Consider the following 26,926-nt stretch of genomic DNA (forward strand, 5'->3'; position numbering starts at 1 on the left):
AGCACGCTCTTTTGCTTCCACCAGTGCTGAGGATCTCGGGATCCGGTGGAAAAACAGCTTCTTCAGGTGAGAGGTTTCGGATCTCTGGGGGCGGGGACGCAGGGAGTGGGAAAGCGGAGCCCGGCTAGGTGACCAGTCCAGAAAGCCGCCTGCTCCTGGGAGCCAAACCAACTCCCTTTCTATCGCTGAGGTAACGCAAGAACGGCCGGTGTCTGGTTTCGGGGCGGCAGCAAGGTAAGGTCCCGCTTCGTGGGCGGGGTTGAAGGCGGGGAGGTCCGGCAGGGGACGCGCTGTCACTCTGCTTCATCCCCGCTTCCTGGTCAGCGTCCCGCCCCCTCGGATGCCCGCTCCCTGCCTGCACCTAGCACTTGGGAACGCGGATTCCTCTCTCTCTGGGAGGGTCCTTCCCTTCCTCCACCCTCTGCTTTCCTCTCAGGTGAGGCCTCCATGGAGCGGTTCCTGGCCCAGTTGTGCGGCACCAGCGCGTTGCAGCCACTCCCTGTGTGGGAGGGGGACACCACCGGCCACTGCTTCACCCAGCTGGTGCTCAGCACCCTGCCCCACGCGCTCCTCGCTGTGCTCAGTGCCTGCCACTGGGGCAACCCGAGGTGGGTAGAGACGGGCACAAGACATCTGTCCTTGTGTTCTTGCAGACCTCACTCGAAACCCACATCTTGGAAATGTAACCGAAATAGTGAGATCTCTGGAGTAGGGGGCAAAAGTAGAATAAAATGTGGACATAACCACTTTGCAGCATTGTGGCTGTTTGGGGCAAGTTACCTGGCTTCCCTGAGCCTCATAACATTGTTGGGAGATTTAAATTAGATAATGCATTTAAGCATATAGTGCAATGCTTGGCACATTTTTAAAGGCCTGATGCATGGTAGAAATCATCACTTTTGTAGATTTTCAGATGCGCAAACACAGTTGTCATGAATTGGAGGCAAAAGTGGGTGAGCAATGCTTTTAAGCCAAAAAGGTTAACGTGTGCCGAAGATGTTGGACCAGTTTCTCACCACTTCCATCTAGGAAACCTCAGTGTTTCTAGGCTAAGAAAAGCATATGTACTCGTTGGAGAGGAAGCAGTCGGTAGAAGAGAAGAGCAAAATCAGAACCTTAATCCTTCCTGAATTTGAGGCTGTAAGGTGTAGGTGCTAAACTCACCTTGATTTTGTACTTAGTTCCTGTATGTCTAGATATGGCTAAAGTTAATCTCACTCTGGCTACTAATAAGGCAGGAGGAATGTCTGGTCTGTCTTTGGGAGTCCCTAGTCTAATGGACAGACTATGTCCTTACCTAAGATGAGTTAGAGGATAATGAATCCCTTCCTTGTGTAGGAGAGCCTTCAGGATTGCTTGGTCTGGGAGGAATCCTGATTTGTCTCTTATGCAGAGACAAAAGTCTGGAGAGGGTTAGTCAGTCAGCACAGAGTGACACTGACTAACTCAGAAGGATTATCTGTGCTCAGAGGAGTATCTTTTAAAAGTTGGCCTAGTCCTTTGGGAACTCACAGTGTAAGGAGAAGGCAAGAAAGACCAACATGTAATCCACAGAAATTGTGGTTATCTCACTTCATTTAACAGATTTTTGCAAGTTGCTGAAAAGGTTTAGAGAGATTCAGAATCCGACGGGAAAGGACCTCAGAGGGCTTTGGGTCCAGACTCTTCACTGCTCACTGTGCTGATGAGGAAAATGAGATGCAGAGAAGGAAAGAGTCTTGCCTGAGTTCATAAGACTGGTTGATGGCCAGCTTGGAGCCAGTGTACCAGCCTCCAAGGGCTCACAGTGTTCTTCTGTCCCCACATCTTAGAAAAAAGAATTATTAAAAAAGAATTGACTTTTATCTGACTATAAACCCCTCCATATAACTGTGATCACTGAATTTTTTAAAGGAAACCCAAAACATTTTAACCTACAATTAAAATTTTCAGTAACCCAGCCCTGCCAACAACAAAGGGAATACAGATTTATATGTTTTTATATGAACCTCTTCTTATATGAACCTTCAAGGTGTTCTGATATGTAACTGTTGCAGGTGTGTTTTCCTGCACTTGATTTTTTAAAAAATTAATTAATTCATTCATTATTGGCTGCATTGGGTCTTCATTGCTGCACGCGGGCTTTCTCTAATTACGGCGAGCGGGGGCTACTCTTCACTGTGGTGCGCGAGCTTCTCATTGCAGTGGCTTCTCTTGCCGCGGAGCACAGGCTCTAGGCACACGGGCTTCAGTAGTTGTGGCACGCGGGCTCAGTAGTTGTGGCTCGCGGGCTCTAGAACACAGGCTCAGTAGTTGTTCATGGGCTTAGTTGCTCTGTGGCATGTGGGATCTTCCCGGACCAGGGCTCAAACCCATGTCCCCTGCATTGGAAGGCGGATTCTTAACCACTGTGCTACCAGGGAAGTGCCCTGTACTTGATTTTTAAAAAAATTTTATTTATTTATCTATCTATTTATTTATTTATTTTTGGCTGAGTTGGGTCTTTTGTTGCTGCGCGGGCTTTCTCTAGTTGTGGTGAGCGGGGGCTACTCTTTGTTGTGGTGCACGGGCTTCTCATTGCGGTGGCTTCTCTTGTTGCGGAGCACGGGCTCTAGGCACGTGGGCTTCAGTAGTTGTGGCACGTGGGCTCAGAAGTTGTGGCTCGTGGGCTCTAGAGTGCAGGCTCAGTAGTTGTGACGCATGGGCTTAGTTGCTCCGCGGCATGTGGGATTTTCCCAGAGCAGGGCTCGAACCCGTGTCCCCTGCATTGGCAGGCTGATTCTTTTTTTTTTTTTTTTTTTTTGTGGTACGCGGGCCTCTCACTGTTGTGGCCTCTCCCATTGCGGAGCACAGGCTCCAGACGCGCAGGCTCAACGGCCATGGTTCACGGGCCCAGCCGCTCTGCAGCATGTGGGATCTTCCCGGATCGGGGCACGAACCCGCGTCCCCTGCATCAGCAGGCGGATTCTCAACCACTGCGCCACCAGGGAAGCCCAGGCAGGCGGATTCTTAACCACTGCACCACCAGGGAAGCCCCCCCTGTACTTGATTTTTAATGCAGGCAGATAATCCTTTTGTTTATTAAAAACGTTTTTTGCAAGCCAAGATGATACAAACAAAACTGAAAAGAAGTTTTTCTTCAGCTAATGGAGTCACAAAAATGATCCACACCATCTTCTACAACCATTGGAGAAACAGAGAGTAGAATATTCTGAGGCTTCAGAAAATTTAGGCTATAGTGTTAGTGTATAGAAGCTGTATGTAAGTCAAATTTTTATCCATCTGATAGTGCTTCGGATGAATTTAAGGGTTATTTTATGTAGATACTTTTGTAACAATGAAAACTAATCTCTTAGTTGTTATCTGTAGGAAAGTTTAGGTTTTGGGGTTGTTTTCTTTGTTTTTTGGTTTTTTTTGTAATTAGGGTCTTCATGTTCCATACAACCTTAACTCAGAATTTTTTATTTCTGTGGCAAAAGAATGATGAGAAATGGTATAAGTAGATTAGAAAAATGGGTTAGGTTAATCCACGAAGATTTCCTGGGAGAAAAGACCCTGAGTTCCAGAGTAAAATGGGATGGAAATAAGGTATACAGGCAGGAAAGGGAGTGGATTCCCTCTAGGTAAGTGAGTTACTGGAGGTATGTCTGGGCCCTGAGCCAGCCGCCATATGCCTTCTTTTCTCTTTTCCCCATGTCTCTAGGAATCCAGGTTCCATCCTGCGCTGCAGTCCTGGCTGGCGGGTCCGACTTGCAGCCTCCTTCCTGCTCTCCATTTTTCCACTGCTAGACCTCTTTCCAGTCATTTTGCCACCAGGGGCAGGCCCAGGGCCCATAGGGCTAGAGGTGCTGGCCGGGGGCGTGGCAGCTGTGGCCTGGATCAGCCACAGCCTGGCCCTGTGGGTGTTGGCTCATTCCCCTCATGGCCGCTCCCGGGGGCCCTTGGCCTTGACTCTGACTGCCTTCCTGCCAGCCCCAGCCCTAGTGCTGACCCTGCTATGGCACTGCCAGCAAGGCACACTTCTGCCTCCACTTCTTCCAGGGCCCCTCTCCCGCCTATGCCTTCTCATCCTGCAGCTGGCTGCACTCTTGGCCTATGGACTGGGCTGGGCAGTCCCTGGGCGGCCACAGGAACCCTGGGCCCAGGAGCCCCTCCTCCCCGAGGGACAGGAGCCCGAGGTAGCTGAAGATGGGGAGAGCTGGCTGTCACGCTTTTCCTATGCCTGGCTGGCACCATTGCTGGCCCGTGGGGCCCGTGGAGAGCTCCGGCACCCCCAGGACACTTGCCGCCTCCCTGACAGGCTGCACCCAACCTACCTAGCCCGTGTCTTCCAGGCACGATGGCAGGAGGGGCCCCGAATGTGGAGGGCCCTGTATGGGGCCTTGGGGCAGCGCTACCTGGCACTTGGACTGCTGAAGCTGGTGGGGACCATGCTGGGATTCTCAGGACCCTTGCTGCTGTCCCTACTGGTGGGCTTCCTGGAGGAGGGGCAGGAGCCACTAAGCAATGGCCTGCTGTATGCCCTGGGGCTGGCCGGTGGGGCCGTTCTGGGCGCCGTGCTACAAAATCAGTATGGCTATGAGGTGCGGAAGGTGACACTTCAGGCACGGGGGGCTGTGCTTAGCATCCTGTACCGAAAGGCTTTACAGCTGGGGCCCAGACACCCTCCCACTGGGGAGATCCTGAACCTACTAGGCACCGACTCTGAGCGGCTGCTCAACTTTGCCGGGAGCTTCCATGAGGCCTGGGGCCTGCCCCTGCAGCTGGCCATTACCCTCTACCTGCTGCACCAACAGGTGGATGTGGCCTTCGTGGGTGGTCTGATCCTGGCACTGCTGCTGGTTCCCGTCAACAAAGTGATTGCCACCCGAATCATGGCCAGCAACCAGGAGATGCTACAGCACAAGGATGCGCGGGTTAAGGTGAGGGGCCGCTTGGGGTCCCTCAGTCATCCAGAGTCCCCAGGTCCCAGCATCCTGGTCCCCAGATCCTCCCATGCACTGTGCCTGAGAGAGTGAGTGTGATCTAGAAGTTAAGAGCTCAGACTGGAGAAAGACAGACATGGGTTCACATCCCAACTCTACCACTTACTAGTTTAATCACTTCAGACAAGTCACTTAACCTCTTTGGGACTCCATTTCCTCATCTGTAAAACGAGGATAATAATAGTTTGCCTCATAACATAGTTGGAAGATCATATGAGATACTGCTTGGCAAGTGCCAGTCACAAAGTAAGCACTAAGTAAGTGTAGCCTGTTAGTAATATTATAGTTTTAGCTCATGCAGCCCTAAGAGCAACCCTAGGAGGTAGGAAGTAACCTGTCTGGGGCCAAATGGGATTTTTGTGTTAGAGCCAGGACCCAATCTCCCACCTCGTCATCTCAGGCACAGAGCACCCCACAACCGCATGTGAAGAGGCCTAGGAGAACCCCAGCTACCTCTTAGGGGTGGGCTGTGGGGAAAGGAGTAGGTCTCTCTCCTGCCTGAGCCAACTCTAGGTGTGAGGGTCTGGCTGAGTCAGTTCTGGGTTGTGCAGTGATTGTGGTACCTTTACAGAGGGGATGGTGGGCTTAGGGGTCCATACAGCGTAGTTGTCAACCTCTTACTGGAATAGCTCCGACTGCTAATGGGGAGGGGGTTCTCTGAAAGCTGGTTATGGCATGAGGCCTTTTCCCCTACCCATGACAGCTATTGACTAGTCTCCAGGGCTACCTGGGAAGGCTCCCAGTGCCTCCCTGGCTTGCAGGCTGGGGATGTTTGAATGTTAGGATACAAGGAGTTCCTCTGGCCTTTGCCCGTCTTGCCTGGCCCTGTCGTCTGCCTGACCCTGGGCTGTGGTGTGCCCTCCTACACCTGTATACTCCTATAGGAATAGTTCCCATACCACCCGAGCCCCCCTTTACTTTCCACCGCTTCATCTAGGAAGGTGGGAGGAGTCCAGCTCCAACCTGCCCCCAGCTGGAGCATATGAGGGCTCAGAATACTTGACATCTTGTGCCAGGAGCCTGGGGGAGACTGAGCAGAGGAGAACACACGTGAGCAGTGTCTCCACTTTGTACTGCTCTCTTGTCCCCACCCCTAGCTTGTGACAGAGCTGCTGAGTGGCATTCGTGTCATCAAGTTCTTCGGGTGGGAGCAGGCGCTGGGGGCCCGTGTAGAGGCCTGCCGAGCTCGAGAGCTGGGGCGACTCTGGGTCATCAAGTACCTGGATGCAGCCTGTGTGTACCTGTGGGCTGCCCTGCCAGTCGTCATCTCCATCGTCATCTTCATCACCTACGTCCTCATGGGGCACCAGCTCACTGCCACCAAGGTGAGGACCAGGAGGGGAGGGGACGGCTGTAGGAATGCATGGGAGAGAAGCAGCAGCACGGAGACTGCAGTGGAGTGAGGGGTGGACTGGGGCCCTCAGTGCTGGCTGGGAAGGAGGGATGGAGGGTCCCTGACTGCCTTATCCTTTCCCAACCAAGGAGAAATTCTCTGAAGGGAACTTTCATCGGAGGCCTCATATATATAACCCTTCCCTCTGCGAAGGAATTCCTTTTTTTCCTCTCCTCTTCCTCCTACTTCTGGTTAGGTCCCCTTATCCTCATTGTGATGGCCTTGAAGGAAAAGTTCACGATCCAGTGCAAGGTGGATCCAGTGCTGGGTATAGCCAGGTGGTGTTGCTACCTGGAAATTCTGAGAAGGTCTCAGAGTGAGTTAGGTGTGTGTGCTTATCAGGGAGTAACCTGGATCCCTGGAGGAGTATCTAGAATTTCTGGGATTCTTGGACTGGCTACCTCTGCCACCTCTAACCCAAGATTGTCCAGCTAACTCCTCAGTTTTGCTGCTGCCCTGTTTTCCCCTCCACAGACCTGTCTGCAGGGCCACCCATAGAGCAGGCCTTCAGATAATTCCCAAGCTTCAGGTGATGCTCCAACCCTTCCCCCCACCTTTGACCCCACTTAGGTGTTCACGGCCCTGGCACTGGTGCACATGCTTATTCTTCCCCTCAACAACTTCCCTTGGGTCATCAGTGGCCTCCTGGAGGCCAAAGTGTCCCTGGACCGGATCCAGCGTTTCCTCGACCTTCCCAACCACAACCCCCAGGCCTGCTACAGCCCAGGTAATGGGAAGCTGGAGGGCAGAACCTGGCACAGGGGAGGAGGGAACTGTAGCCCCTTGGTTGCTGTACACAGATGCTGCCAAGAGGAGCCAGAGGCAGCAGAATTTAGGCAGGGCAGGTGGCCATTTCCTGGGGGAGAATCCTCAGACCAAGACTGAGGCTGAATTAGCCCTGGGCAAGTAGATTGTGTATTAGAAGCCCAAGCTGAGTGGCTTCTTCCTTGTTCAGATCCTCCGACAGAGCCATCTACAGCCTTGGAGCTACATGAAGCCCTCTTCTCCTGGGACCCAGTTGGAACCAGCCAGGAGACCTTCATCAGTCACCTCGAAGTGAAGAAGGTTGGTGGGTCAGACGACCTAGTAGAGTCCCCAGACTAACGAGGGACATGCAAGCTCAGTGACTGATAAACAAGGACAGAGCCAATCATAGCAAGATGGCCCAGTGGCTCTAATTACTGAGGGAAGGACCAGAGGGGTTTTGGTGAGCAGGTTCTCATTGGAGAGGAAATGATACCTTATCTCTGAATGTCAGTTTTCTAACACAGTCACTTCAGAGCAGTCACATCTCTCCCTGGTAACCAGACCATGCACATCTACCCAGTCCAGTCCAACAACTGCATTTTTCTCTCCATGTCCCTCAGGGGCTGTCGAGTTCAGAACAGACCCCAGAACTTATCCAGCATCTTCCCCAGGCTAGGGACCTCCGGGAGAGGCCCAGCAGCCCCTTCTCAGAAGGATTTTGCAAATGGTATAGATAATCCTCTATTTAGCCTGGTGAAAAGGAATCACACCCTGTGACTCACACCCTGGTATACATCATCAAAGAAGCACTTGAAAGAACATTCCTGGCAGGACGGCAACTCCTCTTCACCGAGTCCTGAGTTTTCACTCTCCCCTGACCCATGTCCAACCCTTTGCCCCACAGCTCAACCCAGCGTTCTCCAGTGGAGCCTGAACCGCCTCTGCTGCATTTGGCTCATGTTTCTGGCTTGGGCTGAATGTTTTGTTTTTCCTCTTAGTTCAGGCAAGACAAGGCTGGAATTTTTGAAAGGAATTTTACTAATGTGTCAGTTGAGGCTTTTTTGGATATAAGTCATAGAAATCCACTGGAGCTAGCTTAAGCCAACAAGAATTTGTAAGAAGGATATAGAGATGAATTGTGGAATCCACAGGCAAGGACATGGACAGATCTCAGCAGCAGCCCAGAGCCAGGCCCCAACTCGCCGAGCTGCTCCTTCCATCTGCTTCTCTTTCTGTATCTGCCTGATTCTTCTCTCTCTGTGGACCTGCTCTCCATTGAGCAGAAGACAGGCCTGCAGAGAGCCCTTCCACTTACAGGCCACAGCCAGAAAGAGGGAGGCTTCCCAGGGAAGGGTCTCAGGTTGGTCTGGTGTCCACTCGAAGATAGGCTAACCCTGGCTGGCAGTGTGGGACATCACAGAGCTGCTAGGAGCCCCACCTGTTTCTATGGAAGGAGTTTTTTTCTGTTGTGTACAAAGAGATAGCTCCATGAATGTATGTTACAACTAAGCAAGGAAGGGAGCACAGAGAATTTTAAACTGCAAATCACAGAAATGGGTACCTGTGCAAAACATTGTTTTTGCCTTGAGCCATTAGAAATCTAGCTTCAGGGACTTCCCAGGTGGCACAGTGGCTGAGAATCTGCCTGCCAGTGCAGGGGAATCGGGTTCGGGCCCTTGTCCAGGAAGATCCCACAAGCCGCGGAGCAGCTAAGCCCGTGCGCCACAACTACTGAGCCTGCTCTCTACAGCTCGTGAGCCACAACTACTGAGCCTGCGAGCCACAACTACTGAAGCCCGCACGCCTAGAGCCCATGCTCCGCAACAAGAGAAGCCACCGCAATGAGAAGCCCACGCAGCACAATGAGAGTAGCGCCCTCACCACAACTAGAGAAAGTGCAAGCACAGCAACAAAGACCCAATGCAGCCAAAAATAAATAAATAAATTTATTGAAAAAAAAAAAGAAATCTAGCTGCAGGTGGAGTTAGCCAGCCCAGCATCCAGGCCCCAAAGCCTGGAGTCCTTCCTTCTCCTCACCCCATCCTGGGTCGCCTGCCTCAGAGCTTTCCTTGGAAGTTCTCGGGCAGTTTTCCTCCCATACTCTCTGGCACACTGCTGCTCTCCAAAGGCCCTTCACACAGTGAAACTGATGCTTCTCTGAACGGAGAATAAAACACCCTACTCCCCTGGGGACACACAGCATCTGTCACCGAGGCACAGCTCAGCCTGTGGGGTGGAGAATTCTTTCCCTCCAGGCTAACTGGGGCCTAGAGAGAGGCTCCATGGGATGATTGCTATCCCAGGGCCTCAGGAGGGAGACCTGACACTTACTTGTGGCTTCCTTGCAGGGTATGCTGGTGGGCATTGTGGGGAAGGTGGGCTGCGGGAAGAGCTCACTGCTGGCTGCCATCGCGGGAGAGCTGCACAGGTAAGCAACTTCCAGCGCCCCAAGTCCTCAGCTCTGCCCTTCGTCAGCACTTTCCTGGCCCCTGCTACATGGTGGACACCTTTTTAGAGGCCACAGGATGCCAGGATGAGCAAGACATGGTCCCTTTCTTGGGAGAGTTTTCTGTCTGTAAAGGGGAAGGAAGTGAAAGTGTGTTCTCAAAACCATCACCGCAGAGTGTTAGAAGTGCTGTAATAGTGAGTGAAGAAATAAATGGAAACAGCCAGCATCAGCTACTCTTTCAGAAAGTGTGCTTGTGCACGGGAGGGATCCAGAGAGGAGCAGAGGTGTAAGGGAGGGCCTTCTTATTTCACGGTGAGAATGAATGAGTGCAGGTTGGTGGCCACACTCTTCAGAGCACATCGACATATGACAGCTGCTTGGCTGCAGCCAAAGAGCAAGTTCTTCCCTTCCCAGTCCAGAGTGAGCCTCCAGCCTCATTAGGACCCCTCGACCTCAGTGGCTGCCAATCTAGAGAGCCATGTGACATGGAGCAGGACCCCGTGTAAAAGACAGCAATCTGGAGAGGCTTCGGAGAGGCAGGGGCTGGGCAGGAAGAGTACCAGCAGGGAGCCAGCCTCCCATGCTGCTGGCCTGGCTCTCTGCAGGCTGCGTGGGCGGATGGCAGTGTGGAGGCTGTCCAAAGGCTTTGGCCTGGCCACCCAGGAACCCTGGATCCAGTTTGCCACCATCCGAGACAACATCCTCTTTGGGAAGACGTTTGATGCCCAGCTGTACAAGGAAGTGCTGGAAGCCTGTGCCCTCAACGATGACCTCAGCGTGAGTGCCTGGCCGCCCGCTTCCCCGTGTCCCTAACACCGCAGGTCAGAGACTTGCTTCTCTGGGAAGAGGTTGCTTGTATTCAGGCATCATTTACCCAGGACTGGCCATCAGGCTTTGATCCTCCCGGAGTGTCCAGCTTCTGCACAGGGCCTGGGTGGGGGGGTGGAGACTGGGTGTTCCACACAACAACCGTGGGAACCCTGCAGCCTCTGGGACTAGGGGAGGGTTTCCTATGAGGCTTAGCTCTCTGTAGGTCTGGCTAATGGTTCTGATTCAAGAGGCCTTCTCCCACCTCCCACTGCAAGAGTCAAGGTTATTCTAGAGAAGTCTGGCAAGCCCATCAGACCCCCCACATCCAGAATGCTAAATTTAAGGGGGATGAGAGTCCAGCTTTCTCCCGTGACTTTCCCACCCAACCCCCATATCCCCTGCAGGACTGTCATCAGCACTACCCTGTCCACGGAGATGTGGAACTTCCCTGGAAAGGAGGACCTTTGACTCCAACTATGGAGCATCTTATGTCCACTTATCATTTGTTTCTATATCAGGCATTTCCCAAATGTCTCCTGGGTACAGGGAACTGTTCTGGGTACTAAGAAAAGAAATGAATCACAAAGCTTTTCCCTCAGGGGAGCCACCATCTGGTCAACCACAGGTGCTTCCTCTGGTATGGGGACCCCTTAGCTAAGGAGACCTCTCCCAAGGCCACAGGGTCCCTCTTCCAAGGCTCGGGATACCTTCCTTCTCTAAAAACCTAGGAAAGTTTCACTTTGAATTTGGCCTTCCTCATCCTTGCTTGTTAAAAAGGCAGGATAGTGAGTGTGACAGAGTGGTGAAGAATCTACATTCGTGTCCTGCCCTTTACTAGCTGTGGAATGACCTTGGGCAGGGTACTTACTCTGAGCTTTGGTCTCATCTGTGAAAATGAAATAACATCAACTTCATAAGGTTGCCATGGGGGTCAGATGAGATGATGCCTGTAACGTGCTCAGCGCATAGAAAGTATTCAACAGGGGACTTCCCTGGCGGTCCAGTTGTTAAGACTCCGCGCTTCCACTGCAGGAGCCACAGGTTCGATCCCAGGTCGGGGAACTAAGATTCTGCATGCTGCATGGCGCAGCCAGAAAAACAAAAAACAAAAAAAGGAAAGCTTATTAAAAATTCCTCAAGAGGGCTTCCCTGGTGGTGCAGTGGTTGAGAGTCCTCCTGCCGATGCACGGGACACAGGTTCGTGCCCCGGTCCGGGAAGATCCCACATGCGGCGGAGCGGCTGGGCCCGTGAGCCATGGCTGCTGAGCCTGCATGTCCGGAGCCTGTGTTCCGCGACGGGAGAGGCCACAACAGTGAGAGGCCCGCGTACTGCAAAAAAAAAAAAAAAAAAAAAATTCCTCAAGAAAAAAAAAAAAAAGAAAAGAAAAACGTGTTAAACAAATGCTCGTTTTTGTTGGAGTTGTGGTTTGTCCCCTCTGGCTCACATACCCCAAATTCAAGTCCAGTCTCCTCAAGCTCCCTGACTCTCTGACCCCGCCATCTCTTCTCTGCAGAGGGTTAGGAAATGGGGTGGAAAGTACTGGGGAGCTCGCTGACCAACACTGCGGGGCCTGTCTTGTCAGATCCTGCCTGCTGGGGACCAGACAGAGGTGGGGGAGAAGGGTGTGACCCTCAGTGGAGGACAGCGGGCCCGGATTGCCCTTGCTCGTGCCGTCTACCAGGTAAGTTGAAGATGGGAGAGTCCAGAGCCTCGGGAGCTTGGCTGGGGAGGGGGCAGCGTGGGGATATTTTCATCGGCATCCGGTTTCTTCCCTTCCCCCTGCATGCTCCTAGGGTGTTGGTCCCTTGGCTATCCTATCCCCCTTTTGTAGATTGAAGGCAGAATTAAAGGCCTTTTAAAAAGCATTATGTGGCTTGAGGCACTGGGACCCAGCAAAGCTGAACACTGGCCCTGGGGCACTGGCCTTGCGTGGCTGGAGGGAAGTCCACCCTCTGGTCTCACCATCTTCTTTACTGCTGTAGGGGTAGCCACAGAGTTCCTCTCAACCATATTCCCGGACGGCCTCAAGATCATGTCCTAGGAGAGGTCTGGGTTCTGGCCAGAGGACTTGGTATCCATGGTGCCCCCACCTCTCCCTAGGAGAAGGAGCTCTATCTCCTTGATGACCCTCTGGCCGCCGTGGATGCAGACGTGGCCAACCACCTGCTGCACAGGTGCATCCTGGGAGTGCTGAGCCACACCACGCGGCTGCTGTGCACCCACCGCACCGAGTACCTGGAGAGGGCTGACGTGGTGCTGCTGATGGAGGCTGGGCGCCTCATCCAGGCTGGTAATGTGGGCCACCAGGGTGGGAGCCCGGCTGAGTGAGGGAGCCATCTGCTCGGGTGCTACAGATGGATTGTCAAGTGCAGACTCTGCCACCTGCTCTGTGTGTGATCTGGGCCCCGTCATACTTCTGTCTAGTGGGAGACCCTCTTCTGCCTTCACAAAACTGGTGCGAGGAACAGAGAGCAGGAGGGAAAGGAGCCTGTGGCTTTGTGACGCAGGCTTTGTGACTGGGAGCTTTGGGAACTTAGAGGCCCAGGATCTCAGAGAACAGTTTGATGTCCTCGGAGAAAGGAAAGCAGTCAGGTTTAGAACAATCATTTTATTTAAAAACAAGTAAACAGAAACTCTGATGGATTATTATCCAGAGGGACATGACCATTGGCATGTTCACTGGAGAGAAACAGGAGCAGATGAGGCTCTACCAGCAGATTAGGAGTTCCAGGAAGCATGAGGAGAAAGCCCAGCGGTAGTGAGAGGTGCCTCTGGACAGGGTTCTCACAGGTGGCCGTGACTCTCCTCCCAGGGGTGAACATTTTCTGTCTGTGCTGATAGGACTCCAGACACAGAGGGATGGACTTGATGGTCCTGCTCAGGGTCTGCGGGTCCAGGGCACAGCCCTGCTAGGGTAGGTCAGGGAGGGGGTCCAAAGAGCATGGGAGGTGGATTGGCTCACATGTTTAGAAAGGCATAGAATATACCCAGAAGAGCCCCCTCCTCATCTCCCCTGCTGCCTTGCAGGGCCCCCTTCTGAGATCCTGCCATTGGTACAAGCTGCCCCCAAAGCCTGGGCTGAAGATGGACAAGAGTCTGACCCAGGTATGGCCCGGGGTGAGAGGAAAGAGCCTGCTCTTCTCCACCACACTTGTAGGGAGATGTTTCTAGGAAGCTTGCCTGCCCCTGAAAACACTAAGGTTTTCAAGTGTCATCCTGTAAGCTTAATCCCCCACCGCGGCCCACCTCTCTGATTCTCACAGTCACAGCCCAATCAGTACAGAACCCAGAGAAAACAAAGGAGGGGCTGGAGGTGGAGGAGAGCACGTCTGGCCGCCTGCTGCAGGAAGAAAGCAAGAAGGAGGGCGCCGTGGCCTTCCACGTGTACCGTGCATACTGGAGGGCCGTGGGCTGGGGCCTGGCCCTCGCCATCCTCTTCTCTCTGCTCCTCATGCAAGGTAGGAGTACACCCTGCAGGCCTTCATCCTACCCACAGCCCTGTCGCCTAGGTCTCCATCACATCCATCACCTTGTACTAATCATTACAAAGCCCAGACACTCACCATGTGTGGGCGACAGCTGGGACAAGAGACATGTCCCCAGACCTGAGGGTCCTGGGGACTGGGAGCGAGGGGGGAGTGGAGATGTTCCGTAGCCATCTTCTGATCTGCCCCCAAGGCTGACTCCCGTTCTGCAGATTCAAGATCACGCTCTCCCCAGAGCTGAAGGGTGATGGGCCCAGGAAAGAAGTGAGCACTGGGGAGGACATAAGGTGGGGACGGCTGGGGAGGAGGGTAGAAACCAGAGTCGAGAGTAGAGGAAGGGGGTATCTGAATAGAAAGAAGAAGATAAGCTGTCTGGCAGCTTTCTCCTTCCCATCCCCACCCAGCAACCAGGAACTCGGCTGACTGGTGGCTCTCCCACTGGATCGCTCAGCTGAAGGCAGCCAAGAATAGCTCCCAGGAGGCGCCAGCTCCCACCAGCCTGGGCTCCACAGGGCCACTGTCGGCCCAGTTGCTCTTCTTCTTCCCCGGAAGCCTCTAGTGAGTGGCTGGGGCCAGGAGCAGGCCTGGGGTTCTCAGAGTGGTTGCCAGGCAGGGAGTGAGTTGGGGGACTGGTGTTCCAGGGCCTGTGTCTCCTGGAGGGTGGGGAGCAGTGGCGTTGGGGGGGGGTGTGTGGGGAAGGGACCCCTGAGTGGCCCCACTTTGGGTTACCCACAGCCCCCCTCCCCACCACCCAGCACCTCAGTGTTCCCAATGCCCAAAGCTGCCCCCAATGGCTCCTCAGACATCCGTTTTTACCTCACCGTGTATGCGACCATTGCTGGCGTCAACTCCCTCTGCACCCTCCTCCGGGCAGTGCTCTTTGCAGCGGGCACCCTCCGAGCAGCCGCCACACTGCACCGCCGCCTGCTGAGTCGAGTCCTCATGGTGAGGGGATGGGAGGGTGGGGGTGGCATGGGGGACCCTTCCCGGTACCTGGGCTCCATCAGGGGCCCGTCCCCCCTCCTGATCCTCAGGAGAAAACAGCCCCTCACAGATGGGTGCAGCAGTTGAGACCTGGAGAGGCCAAGAGCAGAGCAGCTGCCTGGGTTCAAACCCAATTACTTAGGCCTATAGCTTTCTCATCTATAAAGTGGGGAGAAGAGAATCTTCCTCAGATTTACTTCTGTTTTTTACTTCAGGAGCAGAGGACTGAGTTAATCACCCCTTAGTTCATGTGAGATCCCTTTTAAATTTTATGTATTGATCCATTCCTATTTATCTGCAAACCCTGTTTTCATTTCCTCTCCTTTCCTTGATAAGCAGCCATCCTAGGTGTGTTTTATATGTATCTTTTTTTTTTTTTTTTTTTTTTTTTTTTTTTTTTTTTTTGTGGTACGCGGGCCTCTCACTGTTGTGGCCTCTCCCGTTGCAGAGCACAGGCTCCGGACGCGCAGGCTCAGTGACCATGGCTCACTGGCCCAGCCGCTCCGTGGCATGTGGGATCTTCCCGGACCGGGGCACGAACCCACGTCCCCTGCATCGGCAGGCGGATTCTCAACCACTGCGCCACCAGGGAAGCCCTAATATGTATCTTTTTGGCTTTTTGCAAAATGCCTGTGTTTTGTGCGCACATAGTTTCATAAATGACATTCCTTTTCTCACAGTTTTTATTTAGAGCTCTTCTAAGGTCCATCCCTGTTGCTGTGTGTATATATAGTCTGTCGCTTGCCCCATAGGTCGTTATGAGGATTAATCAGTGCGTCGAAAGTGCTTAGGGCAGTGCCTGGCATATACTAAGTGCCCAATTACAATTATTATTAACGATGTCGTTATTACGAAGCTCTTTTTTTGTCTGTTATCTTATTAGGGCCTCTTTTTAACCCTGTGAGGTGGGTACTATTATCCTCCTTTTACAGATGAGAAAACAGGCTCTGAGAGTGTGTGCAACCTGGGCAAGGCTAGTTCTGTGGCTGTGAACCCAGGACATGTGGGTCTTTCCCTTGCCTCTCCGGGAGCAGCTGCCCACTGTCTGCCCACATCTTCAGGCTGTGAAGGAATTAATTTCTCATAAGCTGGCTTTAGGAAATGCTTCAGCAAGTCTTTTGACCTAGTGCCCTGCCTTAAGATAGGACTGATCCCCAAGTAAAGGCAGAGGGTTGGGGGACAGGGAAGGCGGGGAAAGGGAAAGGGTCTTTGAGACCGTACCTCCCAATAGTAAGTAGTCTAAATAGCTAGCAGTTACCAAGCACCTGCTCCTTGGCAGGCAGACCCTGCTAAGCTCCTGACTGCTGTCTTTGTGGCTTCATTCAATCCTGCTGTCAGCCCCGGGAGGTGCAGTTTCATTACTATCCCCCTTTTTGAGATGAGGGACAGGGGCCTTGAGGAGATGAAGCCCCCTTACCTGGGGTCTCACATCTGGTAAGTGGCAGGGCTGGAATCCAAGAAGCAGTCTGACTCCGGAGCCTGAGCGCTTGACCATGGCACAGTATGGACTTTGACCACCACCCTCACCACTCTGTCCCGCCACAGGCCATCAGGATGTTCCTCCTAACATCTAACTAAATCTCACTCATGGCCTGAAGACTGCATCTTCTGGAAAGAGATTAGCTACCCTGCCCTCGAAAGGGGGGCAGGCACGTCTAGCATAGAAGTCGAGGGGTGGCCTGCCTGGCCTCTCAGGGCCCCCACTAGCCAGAGGGATGGGAGAGACTCTCTCTTTCCCACCTGGGGTATTCTTCCTCTACGCTCCTCCAGCCCCCCCATCAGTGCCCCCAAACTCTGGGGACACTTTACTCCTTTCCTATTCTCTACCTTGGGCCTTTCCCCCCAGCCCACCTCCCCCGGGGGCTGCCTCTGTGGCTTCTCCGCTGGCCCCTGCCCTGGCCCACCCACACCCCTCCTCCCAGGCGCCGGTGACTTTCTTCGACTCCACGCCCACGGGCCGGGTCGTCAACCGTTTTTCCTCCGACGTGGCGTGTGTGGATGACAGCCTGCCCTTCATCCTCAACATCCTCCTGGCCAATGCGGCAGGCCTGCTGGGCCTCCTGGCTGTGCTGGGCTCTGGCCTGCCCTGGCTGCTGCTGCTGCTGCCGCCTTTGAGCCTCATCTACTATCGCGTGCAGCGCCACTACAGGGCCTCCTCGAGGGAGCTGCGGCGCCTGGGCAGCCTCACCCTGTCTCCTCTCTACACCCACCTGGCCGACACCTTGGCCGGCCTCCCTGTGCTCCGGGCCACCGGGACCACCTACAGGTGTGTGAGGTCCACCTCCTCCAACCAGTGCGACGGGGGGGTGAGGTGCTGGGGGGAGTGGGGAAGAGCGACCCCTGAGAAGAAGGGGGGTGGGTCTCAGTCTCCTGAGAAGGGAAGGGTGGGTGAGGGCATTGGGGGAAGAGGAAAGAAACAGAAAAGGGGGAGAGTGACGCTGAGCAGACCCCTACGAGAGAGCACACTGGCTCCTCCGTACCACTGAGGTGTGGCCTGTGGGCGTGCAGGTCAGCTCCCAGGAGGAGGCATTGTACGGGCAGGGCGTCTGGGCGGGTCCGTGCAGCTGTGGCGTGGCCTCCCCCAGGTTTGAGGAGGAGAACCAGAGACTCCTGGAGCTAAACCAGAGGTGCCAGTTTGCTGCCAGCGCCACGATGCAGTGGCTGGACATTCGGCTACAGCTCATGGGGGCCGCAGTGGTCAGCGCCATCGCAGGCATCGCCCTGGTGCAGCATCAGCAGGGCCTCGCCAACCCAGGTGCCACCCCGGGACCCTTCACTCTCACTTCAGAAGTGTGTTATTCCCAGCACCTGCCCCAGACCTCTCCCTGCACTGCGCCCCCCCACCCCAGCCCCAAGCGTTTTCACCTCCCAACCAGGGTTCCCTGTGAGGATGCGTTGTAATTCTCATCACCCGCATTTTAGAGTTGAGGAAACTGAGTCTCAAGGAGTCACTCACCCTGGTGGTCGTGGATCTGGGACTAGTCAAGTCTTCTGATCTCCTCCACCCCTCCCTGCTCACCCATCCTCAGCACTTAGCAACCGGCCCTAGCCCACCTGCCTTCCACCCGTCCTCCCTCGTAGCCTTTCCACTCTGCTGCAGCCAGCCTCCTGTGGGCCTGGTCTGGCTCCTGCATCTTCCTCCTTCAGTGCCAGCTTCCTCTGAATGCCCACGGTCCATAGCTCAGGGTTTGCCCGTTCTGCCCAGCCATCCCCACACACATCCCAGCGTCCAAGCTTCCCCTGGCAATTGTGTTCCCTTCCCCCAGGACTTGTGGGCCTGTCACTGTCCTACGCCCTGTCCCTGACGGGCCTGCTCTCCGGCTTGGTGAGCAGCTTCACACAGACAGAAGCCATGCTGGTGAGCGTCGAGCGGCTGGAGGAATACTCCTGTGACCTGCCCCAGGAGCCCCAGGGCCAGCGGCCGCAGGTAGCCTGCGCCCTCACCCCAGCCTGGGTGCTAGAACCCTGAAGGATCCTCCTGACGGCCCCAGTCTCTCCCCCAGTTCCTTTCCTTGTGCCCCTCACCATTTTTCTCAGCTCCTGTACCATCCCCGTGATCTCCCTGATTTTTGTGTCCATCCCCCCATCACTCCTCGTTTCCCCCACCTTTCCTCTTCCCTCATCCATCCCTCATTCCTCTCCCTTCCACTCTCCTCATTCCTCCCCATCTCACCCATCTCCCTCCCTCTCCCACCCAGGGACCCCACCAGCTGGGCATTGGCTGGCTGAGCCAGGGGAGCGTGGAGTTCCAGGATGTGGTGTTGGTGTACCGGCCAGGGCTGCCCAATGCCCTAGATGGGGTGACCTTCTATGTGAAGCCTGGAGAGAAGCTGGGCATCGTGGGCCGCACGGGCTCTGGCAAGTCTTCGCTGTTGTTGGTGCTCTTTCGGCTGCTAGAGCCCAGTTCTGGGCGAGTGCTGCTGGACGGCGTGGACACCAGCCAGCTGGAGCTGGCTGAGCTCAGGTCTGGGGGAGAGAGGAGAGGGGACCAGACTACTGGCGCTTAGAGGAAGGCTCAGTTAGGAAGGCTTTATATAAACTCGGGGCAGACAGGGTTGATCAGGAGGTGAGACGGAGGATAGGACAAGCAGGCGAGGATAGTGAGCTGCCAGTGCTCAGGTCGGGGTTCATAGCTGTGGTCCTAAGGTTTTCACCTTCCCAGGTTCACCTTGTAATTCCCAGCTTACACCTTCTGCTCTAGACTACTAGTCACTGCCTCCTGAGTCACTCGAGCCGCCCAGGTGCTGTGACCTTGGGCTTGGCAGGCGGTGCTTGGGACAGCTGGAGACCTGGGCCAGTTGCCTCTGGTCACAAGGGGTCTCATCTGGAGCTAAACACCCCTCCCAACCATGTTGCCCTAGTATCATTTTTTCTGAGTTCCATGATGTGGAGAAAGGTAGGGATGCTCTGTCCTAAAGCCCATTACTGATCCCAGGCCCTGGCCCTGGCCTTCCTGCCTTCTCTTCTAAGCTGTGGTGGCCATAGGTTGACCATATGGCTCCTTGGGACCCAATTTCAGGCCCGCTTCCAACCTTGAAGCATCCCCTACCCAGTCATTCCTTGGTCCCCTCTGGTCATTCTTTGCCATCCACTGCTGTCCTGTGATTGGAGTCAGTGCCATACGGTTTAGTTCATGCTTGTTCTGTTTTGCCCCTCAGTGAGATGTAAACTCCTTAAGGGCAGAGTCTAGGCCTTTGGTTCCTTTGGTATTCCTCATAGCACTGGCACAGTTCTAGGTACATGGCTGACCAAGCGGGGAACAGGATGGGGGTTATGTTCAGGTCTTATCCCCAAGCTTTTCTGAAGGGCTGGACCTATAGCTAAAACCTGTGCTGGGAGCAGAAGTGGCCACATCTCCAGCCAAGACCCCCATGTCCTGTCCCCTCCTCATCCCCCAGATCCCAGCTGGCTATCATCCCCCAGGAGCCCTTTTTGTTCAGTGGAACTGTTCGGGAAAACTTGGACCCCCGGGGTCTGTATGAGGACAAGGCCCTGTGGCAGGCCCTGGAGCAGTGCCACCTGAGTGAGGTGATCGTATCTGGGGGTGAGTTCTGGGTCCTATCCTGCATGGTGGCAGGAGTGAGCAGGGAGGGGGTTGAGGGAGGCTCAGAACCCAGGGGTGAAGATGCTGCGCTTTGCAGGTGGTCTGGATGGTGAGCTGGGCGAGGGGGGCCGGAGCTTATCTCTGGGGCAGAGGCAGCTGCTGTGTCTGGCCAGGGCTCTCCTCACAGATGCCAAGGTAAGGCAAGAGGAAGGGACATTCGAGAGGGCCAGGAAGAAGGCAGGGGACATGGGAGGGGTGGGGGGTGAGGAAGTGGACTGGGGAGAGTTCTCAAGGGACCTAGTTAGTTTTTCTTTTAGAGCTGGAGGTGGGGAGCTGTGGGCTGGCCTGCACCAGACCAGGCGGTGGGGGCTGGGGCTTATGTAGCAGCCACGGCTGACCTTCTTCTCCCTCCTCCCTTCTCATCCTCTCCACATGGTCCAGATCTTGTGTATCGATGAGGCCACAGCAAGCGTGGACCAGAAGACAGACCAGCTGCTCCAGCAGACCATCTGTAAACGCTTTGCCAACAAGACAGTGTTGACCATCGCCCACAGGTGTGTAGGCATCCAGAGTGAGAATCTAATCAAGGGCTAAGGTGTCATGGACCCATAGCCTCCCTTCCTTTCAGAAACTCCAGGGGTCAGAGCTCTAGGGATTTCAACCCCCGTGAATCTCAGCTCCGTGTTCTCCAGGCACCGACCCAGGCCCTTTGTAGTGCATTGTCTGAGGGAGCCTGCAGCCCCTCCCCTAGCACAGAGCCAGGGGCTGAAGCCTGTGGGGCAGGCTGGTGCTGTCCAGAGGAGAAGAGGCGGGAAAGCAGGTCAGCTTTCTCTAGGGCGTTGTCCTCCATCCCCACGCTGACCACCCTCTCCCACGCAGGCTCAACACGATCCTGAACTCGGACCGGGTGCTGGTGCTGCAAGCCGGGAGGGTGGCGGAGCTGGACTCCCCTGCCGTCCTGCGCAAGCAGCCCCACTCGCTGTTCCAGCAGCTGCTGCAGAGCAGCCAGCAGGGAGCCCGCTCCTCTCCCTGAGGGCCCCGAGTCCCCGCCCCACAGGGCCTCCCTCTGTCCTACCCACTGCTGCCTGGCACAGAGGGGCCTGCTGCTTGTTTACACCCCTCTGTGGCTCTACCTCTGTCTCACCTCCGCAGAGGGCAAAAGGGTACCCTGGGTTCCTCTTTACAAACCACTCCTTCTCGGGGGCAGAGTCCCGCGGCTTCCCCAGAAGCAGGCCTCTGTTCTGGCCCTCTTGCATCTGGGACTCCAGGCGGATTTTTTCTGACAAAGGAGCCCACATGCACTTCCATAGTTTTATTTGATAAAATTCCATCTTCCACTCTGTGTATTAAAAAAATAATATTTCTGGCATGAGGCTGAGGTCCCTCAGTGTTGTGTATACCAGCTGAGGGGTGGCGAGAAAGGGCCAATCTAGTCTGAGTGGCAGAGGAGGTGAAGGAGGGGCCAGGAAAGCCCCCCATCTCCATCACAGTGCTGTGGTCTTCCCAGGCTCAGGGGGTAAGTCAGGCGGCAGGGGGAGCCCTGCTGACAGCATGCTAACCTGACACTCCTGGTCCTGGCGCGCTGGGGCATAGTGTGGGGCAGGGTAGCAACAGGGTCCAGGGGGGCAGACACCCCGGCGCCAGGCCCTCAGGGTCAGCAACACTGTGGACAGGACCAGAGCGGCAGTGACAGCCCCAAACAGCACCACGGCCACCAGGCTAGACTCGCCCAGCCTGGCCTCTTGCCTCCGCACTACCTCCTTCACGGAGATGCGCAGCAGACCGGCGCCCCCGCTGTGGGGAACAGGCCCTGTGGCAGGTACCACCACAGCCGAGGTGGGCCCCGGGGGGATGTCCGCTATGGTGGCGGGATCTGGGACGGGTAAGACTAGCTCACAAGTCTTGCCACCATAGCCACTTGGGCAGAGACAGTCAAAGTCGTGGACCCGGTCCCGACAGCGGGCCCCTCTCTGGCATGGGCGGCTGGCACAGTCATCCAGGTTGATGGTGCAGAAGCGCCCAGCAAAGCCCTCAGGGCAGAGGCAGGAGAAGCGGTTGATGCCGTCCAGGCAGGTGGCGCCGTTAGCACAAGGCCGCATCAGACAGTCGTCCACGTTCACCTCGCAGCGGGCACCCACAAAGCCCGCCAAGCAGCGGCATGTGAAGTTGAGGGCAAAGCCCTGGTCATCCTGGCACTGCCCGCCATTCCGGCACGGGGAGCTGAGTGGGGTGGGAGAGGGCATTTTACCGACTGTCATCTGCAGGGTAGCCCAGGTCGACATCCTGATCACTGCCACCACTACCACCCCCCTTCTAGCTATGTCACCTTGAGCCACTTTTCTGTGAGCCTCAAATGCCTCATTTAAAAAATAGGATTAGAGGAATTCCCTGGTGATCCGGTGGTTAGGACTCTGTGCTTTCACTGCCAAGGGCCTGCGTGCGATCCCTGGTTGAGGAACTAAGATCCCACAAGCTGCACAGCACGGCCAACAAATGAATAAACAAATAAAAGTGTTAGAAGAAATTTTAAAATAAATAAGTTTTAAAAAAAATAAAAATGGGATAAGAGCAGTACCCAGCTTCCCAAATGGTAAGGGTTAGATGAGATAATCCAGGGTCAAGCAGGTAGCAGAGGGCCTGGCCCCAAAGCAAGGCTCAAGGCAAGTGTACAGTTATTATCCACGCAGGCTCTCAGGCTTGAGGTAGAAATGAGGAAGAGTCCAGACCTGTAGGCCATTTCCCCATTCACCACGAGGCATAAGGCTGCTATGTGGAACAACTTTAGGGGCTGCGTGCCACCCTTCCTGGGAGGATGAGGGGAGTCCTAGGCCCTCAGCCTCCCCTCCCAGGGGAGTCACACATTGATGTGCTACACCTCCAGCCCCTGTAGATTTTTGTTGTTGGAGAAATGGTTCACATGGTACCAAAAAAGTTGAGAAACCCTGCGGATACTCTGACAGACTGGGTTTTATCTTCGAGTACCCCCGTGTGGGACTTCTGACCGTCAGCCCTAACACTGCCCCACCATCCTCAACAGTCCTCTCTCCTCCATCACCAGATGCTCATCTGACCTGGGGCCAGCACTCACCCTGCCTGCTCACAGGGTCCGGCCTTGCGCTCACAGTCACGCCCGTGGAAGCCCGGTGGGCACACACAGTGGTACTTGCCGCCCCCGTCATATACGCACTGGCCTCCGTTCCGGCAGGGGGACTGTGTGGTACAGATGTGCTCATCTGGAGAGGAGACCAGGAGGGCTCGGGGTTAGCCCCTCGCGTCTGGCACCCAGACCTGCCCAGGCCCCACCCAAAGTTCTGTGGGTGTGGCTCATACTACAATCCCAGCCCGGGCTGGTAGTGGGGGAAAACAACACTGAATTTGGAGTCGGGAGGCAGTCAGCCCTGGCCCTGTTAGTCTGTCTCAAAGTGCCTTTGGGCAAGTTGTATCTTGTCTGTAGATCTCAGTTTCCTCATCTGTAATATGAGTACGGTTTTCCGCAGGTGTCTTGCCTACCACACAGGGTTGTGTTTAGGACCAGTTCAGACAACAGATAGGTATAAAGTCTAAAATTATAAGCTACCATATATTTTCGGGTTTGAGCCAGACACAAGAGGCGCTCAATAAATAAGGATGGATGTTCTCCCAAGACACTTGGGGTCCCCAGACAATAGCTACCCTCTCTACTCCCCTACCTTTGTCACAGAACTTGCCTGCCCAGCCACTGTGACAGATGCACTGCCAGGGCTGGTGGCAGGTACCATGCTGGCAGCCAGGCATCCTCACACAGCGCTCACAGTGCAGCCCCTCCCAGCCTGGGTCACACCTGATGGGGAGAAGCACAGGGTCAGGGCTCTGGGTAGAAGGATGTGAAGAAATGGAGGAGGCAAGATCAGAGCTTCTAGGAGACAGACAAATATGACAGCCACCAAGGGAGATCAGGCCTATCCCAGGTTGATATAGGGCTGTGCAGGGTCACAGGACACATATACGGTATCAGACCATCAGACACCAGCATTCAAGTCCTGGTTCTGCACTTTGTCTAACCTCTCTGAGCCTCAGTTTTTTCATCTGTAAACTGGGGATACACCTGGCAGGGATGTGTTGAGGAGGAAATTACAATGATGTCTGTAAGTGCCCCCAGCACCACTCCTGGCATGTCTGAGGTGCTTAGAAACATTTTTTTTTTTTAAGAGTGACCTTGAAAGGTCATCAGGACTATCTTCCTACCCTGATTCTAGGGCAAAGGCCTGCTCTATTTCAGAGGGTCCCAAGCACCCTCAGCCCCTCCAGGACCTTGCCATGTCAGCTCATTTCCTTATGACCAGACACACTTTGCCTCCTGCTGCAGAATTTGCCCAACCCCACCCCACTGAGTCAATTACTCAAACTCATCAGAAAAGACTCTCGTAAGCGTTTCTCCCCAGCAACGCTTGCAACAGCCTTTCTTTTCCAGGCTAAACCAATTCTCTTTATGTCTTTCCTTTTTCTCCCCTTTTCCTTATGGCTCCCACTCTCCACACTCCCTCAAGCTTCGGGTCTTTCTCCTGGTATCTTGAAGAGGAATGTTGCAGAATACCTGGTGGGGAGAGTGAAGTGGGGAGCCATAAGCTAGAAGAAGCAAAGGAGAGGCAAGGCAAAGGGGAACTGGGGAGGGGTAAGCACAGGATGAGGGGCTGGCCTTCTGCCTTGTGTGCCATGTGCACGAGGGGATGGGAGAGAGCAGTAGAGTCTTAAGCCACTAGACATTCTGCTCTGGGGCTTGAGCTGGTTGTGGGTGTGGAGGCCCGGGAAATGTGGAGCACAGCGTTTGGGAACACGTGCTTGGAGAGGTACCTGCAGGAGCCATCAGGTGCACAGCAGCCATGGGCCAGGTCACAGTGGGAGCTGCAGTCATTGGCTGCAAGAGATTGATGTGAGAGGGGTGAGCCCGGGGTCAGCGCTCAGCTGCCTGAGATGCGGGGCTAGGGAGAGGATGCAGGGTCCCAGTAATTGGGTGGACTCAGCTCTGGGACAGGGCAGAACAGAGACTCATCCCATTCCAATGGGATGTCCTGGGTGTCGCCAACCCCGCGGGTCGGAGCGCCTGCAGTGCCATCTCTGGCCGGCAGAGGTCAACGTGCAAGCGAGGGACAGCCGGAAAGGGCCGCGACCTGAGCCCAGGGGAGCGCTCACCTCGGGCAGGCTTTACGGGTGCCCCCAGGATGCACAACAGGCACACGAGATGTAGGCAGCGACAGCCGCTGGGCATGGTCAGCGCCGGCCCCGGGAGGGACAGACGGACCGCCGGACGTGCGGACACCTGTGGGACGGCAAAGGCTGGGAGGCGGCCGGACGCGGAGATAGCGGCACAGATTCCGGTTCCGAGTGATAACGAGCCGAGAGGGGAGAGGGGCGTCCAGACAGAAAAAAGCGGTGGGGGCAGCGGAGGGCGGGGGCTGGGAAGGTCTGAGCAGACGAGGGGATTGGAGACAGGAACCGGGAGCGGGCTCTGTAGGAAGGAGGTGAAGGATGGGCAGCGCAGAGCGAGGTCAGGACACTGGAAGGGCCGGGGAACGCAGTCGGACGGAGGGGGACAGGGAACAGCCGAGGGGCGTCCTCGAGCACGGAGGCGACGCGGGGGCTGGTTCCCGGCAGCGAGCAGTCTCTGCCCCCCACCTCCGACTCCCCGCAGGACTTGCTCCCGCATCCCCTTCCTACCTCCGTGGCACTCGGCTCGGCCACGGCGCGGGGCCTGGGCACCCCAGAGCGCCCCCAGCCCAGCGCGCCCCTGTTCTCGCGGTCCTCACCTCGGGCTGGGAGGCGGCGCGCCCCGGGGCGCAGAGCGAGGCCGGATCCGACGGACTCAGCTGAGGGGCTGGGCCGGGGCGCTGGGCCGCCCCTAGCTGGTCGCAGGGCCGGGCGCCCAGGCGGCTGCCATGTGAGCCAGCGCTGGGGAATCTGGGGCTCAAGGCGACCCCGGGCGGCGGCGGCGGCGGTGGCGGCGGCGGCGGCTCTTCGCACGCGCTCAGGCCGCCTGCCAGGGGCGGCGTGTGCCGGCGGAGCCCGCCTCCCCCCTCCCCTCCCGGGCCGCAGCCGGCCCGCCCCATACCCGCCCGCGCCCACCCCCGGCGACGCACCGCGCACCCTCGACCCGGCGCTCACCCTTCCTCCGGGTCTCGCGCTCTCCTGGGACCCCACCCTCCGCAGCCGCCCGACCTCTCCGCACTTCGCTCTCCCTGATGGGAGGAGGAAATTATGGGAGTCTAAATGGGAGCAGACTGTAAAGGGTCGGCCAAATGTGCGCAGCCGTTATTTCCATCTCACATCTCCGCTTTCGTGACCCGCACTGCTCACCCCACGCCCCACCTCTGCTCTCACCAGCCCGCTTCCCATCACGCTTCTCATATATATCCCATGCACGTTCAGGGCATACTTGCCGCTCCTGGCCCTCCTCCTGTCACCAGCCCACGCCTCCTCCATTTGTAAATCCTACATCACCTGCTTAATCTGTCTGCTCCCCTCCTCCTCCGCCCCGTCCGCTTTTTTCACCCCTCATTGCCATCCACAACCTTCCAGCATCGATCCGTGCCTAAGTATTAGCCTGGCCCACTCACCCACCCCCTCCATCTCTCCTTCCGTCACGTCTGTCTTTCCTACCCCACTACTTTCGTGACCACTACTGGGAAGCTTCCTTGAACTGGAACGCCCCTGACTTTGTAAATGTGCCCCCCAAGTTCCCACCTGTGTACCCCGGAAAACATCCATTCTTGCCCTCAGGCTAATCGTCGACTGCCCAAACCCAGAGCTCAGACTGAGAGAGTTATGTAGGGGGAATGAGAGAGCTCTATCCCTCCAGGCTAATGGCTCAGAGATATCTGTTCGAGGTGGAAGCAAGGGCAGGAAACCGTTTCTTGTTTGCACAAGGCAAGAGGGCAGAGATCAGGACCACCACTGTCCATCTCTAGTCCTTCAAATCAAGATTTCACCAACTTTGGACTTCCCTGGTGGTTCAGTGGTTGAGAATCCGCCTGGCGGTGCAGGGGGACACGGGTTCAAGCCCTGGTCCGGGAAGA

General features: G+C 55.6%; 2 protein-coding genes across 14 annotated transcripts; one reads left to right on the forward strand and one right to left on the reverse strand.

The window, feature by feature from the left end:
* ABCC10 (ATP binding cassette subfamily C member 10) lies at positions 1-21,246 on the forward strand. Of its 6 annotated transcripts, XM_067006253.1 has the most exons (23): positions 20-234; positions 437-608; positions 3,683-4,157; positions 4,776-4,901; positions 6,062-6,289; positions 6,928-7,084; positions 7,313-7,422; positions 9,453-9,532; positions 10,159-10,330; positions 11,947-12,045; positions 12,465-12,654; positions 13,392-13,469; positions 13,628-13,822; positions 14,254-14,407; positions 14,605-14,794; positions 16,756-17,099; positions 17,419-17,588; positions 18,100-18,260; positions 18,532-18,797; positions 19,732-19,877; positions 19,975-20,072; positions 20,319-20,431; positions 20,757-21,246. In XM_067006253.1, exons 2-23 carry the CDS (start codon positions 448-450, stop codon positions 20,908-20,910), a joined length of 3,867 nt encoding a protein of 1,288 aa, XP_066862354.1. In that variant the 5' UTR covers positions 20-234; positions 437-447; the 3' UTR covers positions 20,911-21,246. The 6 variants fall into 6 exon arrangements, with proteins under 6 accessions (XP_066862351.1, XP_066862354.1, XP_066862350.1 ...); XM_067006250.1 differs by having other exon boundaries at positions 1-66; positions 3,683-4,901; XM_067006249.1 differs by having other exon boundaries at positions 3,683-4,901.
* DLK2 (delta like non-canonical Notch ligand 2) lies at positions 21,175-26,423 on the reverse strand. 8 transcript variants are annotated; one of them, XM_067006257.1, is made up of 6 exons: positions 26,352-26,423; positions 25,047-25,173; positions 24,708-24,771; positions 23,567-23,697; positions 22,966-23,110; positions 21,175-22,097 (listed from the first exon to the last, which is right to left on the reverse strand). In XM_067006257.1, exons 2-6 carry the CDS (start codon positions 25,120-25,122, stop codon positions 21,362-21,364), a joined length of 1,152 nt encoding a protein of 383 aa, XP_066862358.1. In that variant the 5' UTR covers positions 25,123-25,173; positions 26,352-26,423; the 3' UTR covers positions 21,175-21,361. The 8 variants fall into 8 exon arrangements, with proteins under 8 accessions (XP_066862358.1, XP_066862362.1, XP_066862363.1 ...); XM_067006261.1 differs by lacking the exon at positions 26,352-26,423 and adding an exon at positions 26,016-26,126 and having other exon boundaries at positions 25,047-25,362; XM_067006262.1 differs by lacking the exon at positions 26,352-26,423 and adding an exon at positions 26,016-26,089.
* Between the last annotated feature and the right edge of the window lie 503 nt (positions 26,424-26,926).

This window comes from Kogia breviceps, chromosome 10 (genome assembly GCF_026419965.1).
Source record: "Kogia breviceps isolate mKogBre1 chromosome 10, mKogBre1 haplotype 1, whole genome shotgun sequence".
Lineage (NCBI taxonomy): Eukaryota > Metazoa > Chordata > Mammalia > Artiodactyla > Physeteridae > Kogia > Kogia breviceps.